This window comes from Neopelma chrysocephalum, unplaced genomic scaffold (genome assembly GCF_003984885.1).
Source record: "Neopelma chrysocephalum unplaced genomic scaffold, ASM398488v2 Primary Assembly neopelma1_119, whole genome shotgun sequence".
NCBI lineage: Eukaryota > Metazoa > Chordata > Aves > Passeriformes > Pipridae > Neopelma > Neopelma chrysocephalum.
This window is the reverse complement of record NW_020897781.1, coordinates 1,723,327-1,735,402: the sequence shown is the minus strand read 5'-3', so window position 1 is coordinate 1,735,402 and position 12,076 is coordinate 1,723,327. Positions and strand designations below refer to the sequence as shown.

At 44.9% G+C, this 12,076-nt stretch overlaps 1 protein-coding gene across 5 annotated transcripts in view; it reads right to left on the bottom strand.

The window, feature by feature from the left end:
- Nucleotides 1-33: 33 nt before the first annotated feature.
- MYT1 (myelin transcription factor 1) overlaps nucleotides 34-12,076 on the bottom strand; it is a 66,159-nt gene continuing 54,116 nt past the window's right edge. For 4 of the 5 annotated variants that reach the window (XM_027697559.1, XM_027697561.1, XM_027697563.1 and 1 more), the window contains exons 17-23: nucleotides 11,432-11,494; nucleotides 10,774-10,857; nucleotides 6,292-6,513; nucleotides 5,787-5,878; nucleotides 4,763-4,866; nucleotides 4,503-4,646; nucleotides 34-2,887 (exon numbers count right to left, since the gene is read on the bottom strand). In XM_027697559.1, the coding sequence (XP_027553360.1) occupies nucleotides 2,747-2,887; nucleotides 4,503-4,646; nucleotides 4,763-4,866; nucleotides 5,787-5,878; nucleotides 6,292-6,513; nucleotides 10,774-10,857; nucleotides 11,432-11,494 (850 nt within the window). In that variant the 3' untranslated portion in view covers nucleotides 34-2,746. The remainder of the gene's footprint in view (nucleotides 2,888-4,502; nucleotides 4,647-4,762; nucleotides 4,867-5,786; nucleotides 5,879-6,291; nucleotides 6,514-10,773; nucleotides 10,858-11,431; nucleotides 11,495-12,076) is intronic. The other variant, XM_027697560.1, reaches the window with a different exon arrangement.

The window sequence follows — 12,076 nt, the reverse complement described above, 5'->3', positions numbered from 1 at the left end:
CAACAGCTCGAAGAAAGACCATAGGAACTAAAGTCACAAACAGAACCGGGTTTTATTACGAAATAACCCTGCCAGTACATAAGGAAGTTCTGTCTGCAAAATACATTTCCTGAGGAAAGTAGATCACAGTATTCGTTTTCACAGAATAACATGTAGCCTGCTATAACTTTCAATGTGACTCTTTATTATTTAAATATTAACAGTATTCCTTCACATAAACAAGTACTCAGTCATCACATAACCAACACACAAACGACAAAATAAATATACAACAAGAGCACAGTTCATTTTTTTTCCCCGACTTAAATATTAAATAAATAATAAATACAGAATTTTCATTTCCTGTTATCAGTGCCTGAAACAATATGAATGAAAAAGAAAAGAAAAACTGAAAAAGTCTCTCTTCCCCCCGGTGCCCCTGCCCCTGCAAAAAAACAAACCAAAAAATTATCAAAATGTCTCAGTTATAAAATATCTTTAAAAAAATTCCCATCATTAAAAGAATAAATAACAAAATATATAAAAAATAACTTGGTTGCATCAAAATTACAAGTAGGAGTTGTAGATAGGGGTTTTTTCTTTTTTTTTTTCTTTTTTTTTTTGGAATATCATTTTTTATGGTCAAGAGTTTTAATTTTTAACTTTTTTTGCTTCTTTTATCTTCATTTCTATGGTGCAGTGTCCAGTTTAAAATAAGTATAAAATTAATAAATAAAAAAGTTAAATAAATAGCAAAAAGTTAACATAAGGTGTTGTAAATATAAATTACATACATCTTGCCAAAATTAAATAATTTACAGGATAATTAAACTAACTACTTTTTTTTTTCTTCTCTTTCTTCCAGTAAGTGCAATTTCTCTACTTTTAAATACTAACTGAATTGCAGTCACAATCAATTTGGACTCTATTTACATGTTAAGAACATTGTGTTTTTAACACCTCAAATTTTATACTCTTTTTTTTTTTCCCTTTCTTTTGTATTTTTGCACTTGGAATGGGTTCTAAAATAAGTGAACTCATGGAGTCTGATCCTGCAAACACTTAAGTATGGGAGCAAATCCACCCAGGCCAACTGCCCTGTGGAACTCAACAAGGGAACCGACACAATTGAGTCACTCATGGACTTAGAGGCTGGATCCAGTGGTCACTGGGACTTTCCACTGACTTCTCCAAATCGCAAATTACATCCTAAACATCTGCAGGATTCGGCTCGAAACAACACCGCAGTCTTGCCTTTAGTAGGGGCCAACAAAATCCTCCCCAGCTCCGCCCGCCCCACTGCCGGGAGGGATGCGGGATATGGGACGCAGGATGTGAGATGCACCCACACTGGGACCCCTCGGGGGGGTTCTGCCCCGTGGTGCTTCTGAAGTGTTTGGAGAAGGAAGCGAGCTCTGGATGGGAGGGGAGGTGGGGTGACAGCCGGCCCTGGCGATGGAGTGGGTGCTGCAGAGCAGCGTCGCAAAGACATTCATAGAGTTGTTCTTTAAGTGCACGGTGGGCTGCGTGTACCGAGCTGCTTACAAAATGCTTCTTTGGAAGAATACCCATTACCTGAACACTCTTTTTTTGTTTGTTTGTTTTCCTTTTTTTTTTTTTCCCTTTCTTTTTTTTGTTTTGCAGAATGGCGCTTGCGCTGTGATTTCCCCGCAAATCCTAGAACACCAAACCAAAAAAAATACTCATTGCCCCGTGGATACCTGTGAGAAATCAACTCCCGATTCACGGTGTGTAAGCACTTTGCTGGCCATCAATTAACATCTCTCTTTTTGTCGGTTTTTGCCTCTTTTGTTTTGTTTTGTTTCGTTTTGTTCATCGCAATCTCAACCGTTCTCTGGCATTGATGTATGATCTCTGGACTGGCAGTACTGCGCCACTGTAAGGATGATCACAATAATGAAAAGAACCAGAACTGTCATCAAACAGACTTCCAAAAAATCATATACACCGGACCATGACACATTAAAGAGTTCTTCTGTATGAAGTATCTGGAATTGGCCTATTCATAATAGCTATTCTCATATTTAAGACAGACAAAGGAATACTGTAGTTGCAAACTCCAAAAGCTTCCCTGAGAACCTTTTTTCCATTGCGCTTTCCACTGGAGATCCAGAACTGCTCTTCAGATTTCTTTCAGAAAATAAAAATAAGCTACTTTATAATACTTCAGAGTTCCCATGCCCAGTGGATATCTGAACACTTCAGGGTTGGGAGGCCCAGCACAGGTTCAGATTTACAGGTAGCTTGCAGCTCCAGCACTTGTAGCAACATAGAACATAACTCATGTGTGAGTAGGTGATCTGGACATACGACCATAGACAACATGAGGGTTTAAGCCAGTCATACACTAGTCTTGGATCAGACAAGACCCCGTTCTTGTAACGTTTTAACCCTTGGATCAACTCTGCGAGAGCATGGAAACTCATGAAAGTTGCCTGCTCTTCACCTGCTACCAAGCCCCACAGCCTACTGGAGAATTTAACCTTCCATCCTGATCTACCTCATGGTCCAGGTAGAAAAAAACCCACTTTTCTCAAGAAGGTCCAAAGTTAAGTAAACGAGAACATTGAGTTCGATCAGTTCCATGTCTCAGAAATGGCCTCTTGGTTACATTTTGGTCCTTTTTTTCTTTTTTTTTTCTTTTTTTTTCATTCATTAAACAAGTTTTCTAACTTGTAAACCTGAATACTTGGAGGGAAAGTTCCATCTTACAGTCTGTTTGCTTGCTCTTCTCCGTCCCGCGGCACTAAACCTGGATGCCCTTGACGGCTTGCTTGATGCTCTCCAGCAGGTCCTTGTTCTCCGGGTTCTGGTAGCATTCCTGGTTGGTGTACATGTCTGTCAGCGTGTTCACATATGCATCAAAGTTCTGCTCACTAATTGGCTCCTGCAGACAAAAAAAAAACCAAGTGAAAGGGTTAGTAGAAGCACAGGAAGAGGCTGAAACAATTCTTTGCAATAAACCATCTGTGTATTTTATTGTGGATGCCTGAAAGTCTTCAAGGTCAGGTTGGATTGGGCTTGGAGTAACCTGGTCTAGCAGAAGGTGTCCCTGCCCATGGCAGGGGGTTGGAACAAGATGAGCTTTAAGGTCCCTTCCAACCCAAACCATTCTATGATTCTGTGTAGGTACTGGCAGTCAAAGGTCTCCACTTCAGAGCCTTTTTGTGTGCGGTGCTGTACCTATGGGAATCTCATCATGCGACCCCTGATCCTGCCAGATCTTCACTGGGTCCTTAATTTTATGGATTGGCCTTGTGGAACTATTAACAGCATCAGGTTAAGCACATTCAGGCAGTTTGACAGGCTGGAGGCTGAATTAAGCGATGGAAATGAAGGGCAGGAAAACAAGAGGACTGGTGGAACATCACAGGAGGAACCAAAGGCTAAGTCAGGACAGAAGCCTGGCCACCTTGAGCTTACAGCTGCCCACACCAGCACTCTGCTGCACTACAGCTTCTGCTTTTGAGGGGCATTGTGGAAACCTTGCAAATATCTAATTTGGAGTAATGGGGGGAAAAGAAAGGGAGAAGAAAGAAAAAGAATAGGAATAAAATGAGCATACAACTCTCGTGGGCATTATTTAATTGGAGTTGCCTGAAACCTTGAAAAAATATTTGCTGAACAGTTTATTTGACCTTTTTGTGTCAAATACTTTACAAAAAACCACTCAGCAAGCGGTTTTCTGCCAGTTAGGCAGCTGGGTGAATACTATCCAAAACTGCTCTGCTGGAGGATGGCTTCTCTCCAACGAGCCTGAATTTAAATACAACCTCCAATGAAAAGGATTCCCAAAAAAAAAAAAAAGGATGGCAGAAAAAAATAAATCAAAAGCTCATTCCTCTGATCATTGCAATGGTCTTTATGAGTTGTAAGAGGAAAACTTCCTCAACAACATGAGTCCCCCCTCCACACACCTGGTTTTGACAACAGTAATTACATTCCTGGGAATAGAGCGAAAGTAATTAATAGCCTTTTGTGGTTTTACTATTTTAATGCAGTCTTTTCATTTCTCAGTAACTCTACAGTAACATGCTGTGGGCTGTTAGACCTTGTTAAATTAAACAAAATACATTCTCTTTAAGAATGCTATTCTTTGGCTGCCAGCTATTCAAAACCGAATTGAAACTACCTGCATTATAATAGGAGCTCTAAGATCTTTCTGACGTTGAAATCCAATCCCTCCTGATCTCTGCTTGTGCTGTCTTAGCCTAAAAGGCACTGGGTGCCCTTGATAAAGTTTCCTATTTTGTGATAGTGCTCCCAGATGTAATGAGACAGAACAATAGATACAAAGGGAGATCAGCAGAAAATGACAACAAAAGGGAGATATAATGCAAGCTTCAGAGATAAGGGAGAAGTACTGATCTTATAAAGGACACGTAGGTGTATGGAGAAAAATTCTCCCAGTCTTTAATTGTGAATAAGCCTTATTGTGAACTGGGTTTGGCACAGCTCCCTTGATCACGCCGGCTGGGGCGAGCGCTGTCAAAGTTCCTTACCATGTGCGGAAGGCGGATATTGGCAAGACTTTGGATTAGAGCCTGGCTCAACCCTGAGAGCTCCAGGAACAGGGCTTCGTTTTGCTCCTCTATGATTTTGTTTTCCTCCTCGATGTTCTTCAGGTTCTTCTCCATGGTGGAGATCTGCAGAGCAAGGAGCATGGCAGGGTTACCAACCCTCACCGGTGGCACCCACCACCACCCAGCGAGGGGCTTGGCAGCGCACCCGTGGGCTTGGGGGCACGTCCAAGCACACAAACCTGTGACTGTAGTTTCACCATGGCTGCTTCCATCTCTGAGTTGGACTCGTTCAGCTCACTGATCTCCTTGTTCAGCTGCTTGATCTCTTCATCGTTCTCCAGAACTGCAGGAGGGAAGGTCATGGATAGTCAGCAAATGCTCTTGGGAAAAGCAAAAGTGTTGGGGTTTCTGCTGAGCCCATCCTGCTGCACAGACATCACCACTCACAGCGTCCTTGGGTCTTCACCTTGGCTTTTACATCCTCTAAATGGGATGCACATCTCACCTGCATTTTTTTTCATTTTTTTTTACCTTTTCTTTTTTTAAATTAAGGTTTTGATCATCACAGTTCAATGATACTTGAACAGGTCAATATGTAAATGCAAAAGCAAAGGACAGCTGAGCGGCTGGAGTCCAGTACATCCCCACACCCAGCAAGGTTGATTGTCCTGAACAATCAGGTCACCTCTCCAGTCCTGAGTTTGGAAAGATGCCATTTAAAAAGCTAATGCATGCCTTGATTGGAAATTACGAGGTTCATAAAAAAAAGCAATATTTCCAGAAGAGTGCAGGTATTTATAGGTTCCAAACTATATAAGTACTCAAGTTCAAGGCTCGAACCTTGTCAAATACCACAGAGAGCTCAGTAATAGCACTGGAAAAGCAAAGTGCCATCGCTAACAAAATTCCAGATCCAGAAATATCACAGTATTAAAAGCCCTGAATAGGTGAAACTGCTGAATGACTGCAAGGGATTTGTAAAAATGCCAGTGAATATTTGAAAAAAAAAATCTTAATTTCAGCATTAATTCTTTTGCCTTCTTTATCGTCACTCCCTCAGAGTGTGTGACTCAGGGAGTGGGGCTGGTACCATACCACCCCCAGCACCCAGAAAACCCAAGGAATGGGTTTTCATAGCACATGACATCTTTGCAAATCTGCGGCCAGATTTCAGCTGTTGAAACCTCCTCAGTCTGCAAAGAAAAAGATCTACAGGCTCAATACCCCAACACACCTGCAAGGTAAAGGAGTGAATATCCTTACCGTCGCTGGTCTTGAACTTTGTGTTGAGAATTTCATCCCCTGAGAGTTTTCCTTTCTTCCCAGCAAAAGTAGCTCTTGGACACCCTGACAAACTGAAAAACAAGTAAAGATGGGTTTCATAAACTCTCAGTATTTATAGGTGCTTGTGTTCCCAACAAGAGCACACACCATTTGGTGGAGTTCACGCTGTGAGGCAGTTCTTCTAAAAGCTTTTTATGGTACAGGGGAAATTGCTTTATGAATAATGCCACAAAACTCCCCATTTATAAAGTGAGAGCAATTTTCTTTAAGCAAGGATTAAAAAACACATTGTCTCCTAAAAGACAGGGTACGCCAGGTGAGGAAGGTGAGATGAGTCTGGCTGGCTTGGGCATTAAGCCCCCGTTCATGGTGCTCAAGTGCTTTTCTAACATGCTAATGGAGATTTAGATTAGATACCTACAGGGAGGTGGGTGAGTCCACAGCAATGTTGTCACACTCACACTGATTTCCAGCTCTGATTTACCTTCTGTGAGTGAGGAAGCTCCCGTTGGCATGACCAGAACCATCACAGCCTGGGGTGGGGCAGGTTGGGCCTTCATTCTTCAACGACTTCCAGGAAAACGAGGAGCCATTGAGTGATCCTTCCTTCTGCCTGCGGGCTGCGAGAGGGCACCCTGATGCACTCCGGTGAGAGGCGTATTTGCCACTGATGTGCCCAAGCCCAACGCAGCCAGGAACAGGACACCTGGGCACAGGGAACCACCAGAAATTACGGCGTGGCCATAAAGAGGAAGGAGCGGAAGGAACGGATAAAGATGTGAGGAAATTAGGGATGAGCAGGAACGGGGGAGCCTTGGAAGAGAGCATTTGCATTTGGGTCTCGTCTCAGGTTTATGGGGTAGATACTTAGTTGATGGAAATGGCAGATGGGAAATTAAGAGCTACAACTGCTCCTTCAAAAGAGCCAAAGAGAACCAAGGAGAATTCTGCAGAAGGAAAGGCTGTGGAGGTCACATCGCACACAGCAAAAGCAGACCCCAGTGGAGTCAAAAACCATTTGTTTGGTGCCTCATTGAGGGCAAAGACAGTGGTTTGGGCTGCAAGACATGGGATCCTGAGATACCACAAGGCTGATGCTCTCACATTGAACCATCACACATGTACAGCCAGCTCTGCATGGTGGCACTGCTGAGGAATGCAGGGTCATCAACTTTATCACCCTACACTAGCACAATCAACACGATCTAGGAGCACTGTCTGTGCCCATGGGGCCACAATCCTTCCCCATGAGCCAGTCCCAGAGCCGGGAGCTGCTCAGGCTGCGACCTGTGCACAGAGAGCTGTAAACCTGCTCCTGCCAGGAGGGTGTCTGAGGAGCTCCTGAGCCTGTACCCCAGCAGACAGGACGAATCACTAGGCCATCACTCAGCCTGGCATGACCTCACTTGCCTCCTCCTCCTCCTCCTCCTCCTGGTTCACATCCTGCCTCTGTGGAAAGATCAACCCACGCTCACGGGGGATAAAGTGGGAATTACCATCAAGGAGGCACATGAGCCCTCCCGCCCCCGCGCTTCTGCTGCTGTTTATGGACGGCTGAAACCCACGGGAGCTGTGAGGAGTGTCGTGGAAGCACCAACACAACTTGTGCTGTTGGCAAGCAGGCAAGTGGCTCTCCAGAAAGCACCTCTTTCTTCTCTCTTCACAGCCCCCGCCACCCTAATGGCATTCTCACTAAATCCAGCCGGCCCACGAGTCTGGTGTTATCTATCAGGATTTCTGCTGTGGTTTGCATTTGTTTAAAAATGCTCGCCAATTATAAATACAGTTAAAAGTTTATTACTCAGGGGAGGTTGCTCTAAAATAAGGGAGGTGGAAGTAGGTAAGAAATGCCAAAAATAACCCCCCACGTCCTCAGTATGGAAGCAATTAGGGACTTTGAGGCTCCCCAGCAAAAATATCCACTGAGCTGCTCCTGAAAATCGCAAGCTGCGTTTCACCACAGAAATTATTACCCTGATTGTTTACATTCTGCACAAAGGGGAGATGACAGCAGAAGGGGGGGACTCTACACCCAGCCTTTCCCCAAGATAATTTGAAAAATGCTGATCTCGATTTTAATCAGCTGCAAATGCAGCACAATTCACTTATAATATCCCTGCCAGCAGGATCCTCAGTAAATTCATAACATCATTGCTTTTATATGATCACGAGCAAATTACTGAATCCTCAGGAGGAAAAGGAGAAGGGGGGGAGGAAGGAGAAAGAGAGAAAGAGACAAACCCCAGGATTTAGTATGCAGCCATTATGGCCCAACCGTTACATATTTTACACCGTTAATTTAAGTTTTATTACATTTTCATTGTTAAAAAATAAACCAGAGCCTTATTGTGCAAACCAGCTGTCTTGGACATTTTTTTTTAAATTATTTTTTGTTAATTATTATTATTTAATGGAAGCACCAGCAGCGTTTGATCAATTAGACACCTGTGGATGCTCCCGTTCTACGCCAGGGCTCGGTTGAAGGTTGAGGTGATCTGTTCAATCACGTCTGCAGCAAATTACTCGAAGGATGAACAGCGAAAACAACAGGGACTAAATGACTTTCTCCTTGGTGGTGATGTGCAAAACTCGGCTGGGTTCCAAGTGGCGCTCAGTGCAGACGGAGGATGGATTTAGAGCCAAAGCTCCTTAATGCAAACCAGCACCGGGCACACCTTGCTGTGGGTGGTGGAACACGCTTCCCACGGGATGGGGGAAGGTGACAGCGAAGGATTGTTGAACCATGTTGCTTTGCACATCTCAGAGGAGCTTCTGTTCCTCCTGGGTGTGCTGGAGAAGTCGGGGTTACTGCCTGTGCTGTGGGATATTAGGGAATGCCTTCACCTCCTGCTCTGTAGAGACCCTCAGATCCCACACGGCACTGCCTGCCCCAGTGCCCACAGTCCCACCAAGACCAGTCTGGGGGTGGACAGTATCAGCTTTCCAGGAGTTAGGAAATCCAGTTCTGGCAATGCTCCAGCCCCATTTGAAGCTTGGAGCCTAGGGAATCTATGGATGTCCCACCCCTGGACATGTCCAAGGCCAGGTTGGACGGGGCTTTGAGCAACCTGGTCTAGTGGAAGGTGTCCCTGTCCATGGCAGGGGGTTGGATGAGATGGGCTTTAAGGTCCCCTCCAACCCAAGCTATTCTAGGATTCTATGATTTCTTGCCAGTTTAGCTTCCCAGCGTTTTCATCTTTAGTGTGAACTGGGAGAGAACCCAACCCCTGATCATTCTGCTGTGGGTGTCCTGACAGCTCATCCCATGTTCCTATACAAGCCCCAACTGCACCATAAAAACACAGCCATATAAAAGCCCCTTTTCTTTTCTCCCTGCACTGGAAAGTTATTTTTTTGCAGAGAAACTGCACTGGTGAAACTGCGTGGCATATTCCTGCCTGGTCCTGTCCTGAATGGGAAAGGCACAGATAAGCAAAACCACAGCTTCCCCAGCCCCACAGGGCACATATCCCTGGGGAAAACATGGATAGGGATGACCTCCCACACACCCCTCCAACCACAGTGGAAGCAAAGGTACAACAGCCAGCAGTTGCACAACAACAATTTACTGCTCGTCCTTTCCTTCCCTGTGTCACTGGTTAATAGCCTAGCATTGCAATGCCACCAGCAATTCAGAGTATTTGAGCCAAAAGAGGATTTTTCCCACAGATTCTCAAGTAGGTTGCTTAATTTTTAATAAACTCTGCTAACTCCTGCTAATTATCACACGGCTCATTTAACTGGGAGGCTTTCCTTCCTGTAGACTGAGGAGGAAGAACAGAGCAGATGGCTCAAATATCATCTTTTTCTGAAAGGTCCTTATGCCCCAGCAGGCACATCCCAGCTTCCTGCAGCCCCCACGGGGTTCTTCCACACCCACTGGGTCCTGCTCCAGCTCAGCCTCTGCTCCAGGACAAAACCTGGGCACACAGAGGTATTCACCTCTGATCCCCTGCAAGGGCAAAACCAGCCCTGGGGCTAAAATAAGTAAAAAAAAAAATCCATTTGGAGACAGTCTGCTGAGCCAAAGGGGTTTGGGCAGATATGCCAGCACTCATGGGCAACTGGAATCTCTTGGAGGAAATTGATAATTTTCCCCATGTTTCTTTTTACCCCCTTTCACCTGCACTTGGTGGGCGAGTGGACAGGCTCCAGAAAGGCTAGGGATGCTCTGGGTTAACAAAAAATAGGATCCTGGAGTCAGTGCTGCCTTTGATGTCCTATAGCTGTATAAAGGGTTGAGACACTGACCTCAAACACCACATCAGGCCATGGACACTTAGCCTGTGATGCTTGGACTTCTTAAAAGTCAGGCCAAATGGATTTCACAGCTTGTGAAAACTCCTGAGGTGGACTAAAGGATTTCAGATCTCTATTCCCTGAAGGAATAAACCCCCTGGGACATTTTGAAAACTTCAGCCCGAGGCAGCAGAGAAAGGTTTTATTCGATTCACTTTGAATATTCTGCCCTGGCAAAGACTCTACAAAACATGTTTTATTCAGGGTTACTGGATCCTGACTCGACTCATTGCTGGATAGTTTCTATTTCTACTATGTTCCTGGGAGTTAAGCAAGCCCCTCAGTCCTCATCTGCCCCTTGCTGCCCGAAAATCTGCAACATTTGGCTTGACTGTGGGGTTTTACCCTCATTTAAAACACTGGTGAGTTTTCTTAGGAATTATATGAAGCACAGGTAGCAGAGAAACTGTTTGTGCCCCACCAGCCTACCTTTCACATCTGCAGAAACAAACAAGAAAACATACACCATTACCTCCCCAGCACCCAATTTTTCAATCAAATTTCAAAATTGCAACACCAAAAAACCAACAGAAAAGCTTTGTAGATGATGCTCAAAGCAGCGTGACCCAGGAGGGATGTGGGAGGGATGTTGCTCCCCCACATAAATCTGTGTGAGGCAAAGGGGATACAGTGAAAAGCTCTACTCAGGAGTTATCCCCAGACTTACTTCATCAGCTCTGGGTCTTCTTTATCATCCTTTGTCGGGGTGATCTTGATCCCACTTTTCTTGGCACGAGGGCAGCCTGACAGACTGTGGTTAAAAAGAGAAGAAAGGCCTGTCTCACTGGCAGAATCCCTGCCTTTGCTATTCCCCCACTTCAGTCATCTTTCCCTTGAATTTGGCACAGTGTTTTTGATCTCTCTCGTTTTGCAGCTTCACACCACGAGGAGAAGTCAGAAGAAAAAAAATAATAAAAAATTGAGGAAGATGGACAGTAATTAATGGTGTCTAGATAAGAAGATATCTGCTAACAGCCTGCAATGTTTAATGGAATTGTTGAAACAGAAGGCTCAGATCTCTGCTGTTAATGTTCTAAAGTGATAATAGAAATCATAAATAGGTAGCAATATTAACAGGAACATTGCATCAGCTAAAATCTGACCCTTTGTCTTTTATTCTGTTGAAAGGAGCTTCTAATCAGATGCTGGAAACATCAGAAAAAAAAAGAGAGAGAGAAGTCAGATTAAAGAGATGAAAATAGGCTTCAGTTGTCAGTAACATTAATGTTTTATTCAGAACTTTACAACTCTGCCCACTGCAGGGGAAAAAAAAAAAGGCAACACAAAAAGAGGCTACAGAGAAAATAATTTAAGGGAGATCTTACCTTCTATGCGATGCATAATTTCCTGTTATGTGACCAGAGCCATCACAACCAGGAGTAGGGCACCTGCGGAGGCAAGGGAGGCTCAGATTAGCCCGGGGGTGCGAGCAGGGGGTCGACACTCTGCGACAGCTCATTTCAAAGAGAAATCTAGGGACTGTCAACACAGAAGCAGGTTTTTCCTTCCTGCCCCTTCTCCCTCTGTAAGAGCAAGGTCTGGTCTGTAATATATCCACAGTACCAAAGTCAGTGCATCACTGCGTGATGTGGCGTTGGAGAGGAACATCGGAGGCAAGAGGTTGGGATGTTGGGAGGGATGTTGGGAGCACAGTGAGCGGCTGCTCCCCAGAAGGAACACAGGTCCCAGCCTCTGTCCCCACCCTCAGGATGGGGACAGCTCAGGAGCTGATAATGAGCTAAAAAACCCCTCCAGGACAGTGTCTATCATCTTGAGGAAGCCACAAGGAGACGGCAGGTGCCATCCAGGGCCAGCAGGATGGATGCAAGCATAGACAAGGAACGAGAAAATAGCCTGGACAGGGGCCCAGCAGGGCCACCACCAAGAGGAAGGTCTCAGTTCAGGTCTGGGTGACTTGGGGGTGGGGGGTGGCTGATCTCAGTGGGGGCAAATGGACAGCCCATTGCAGG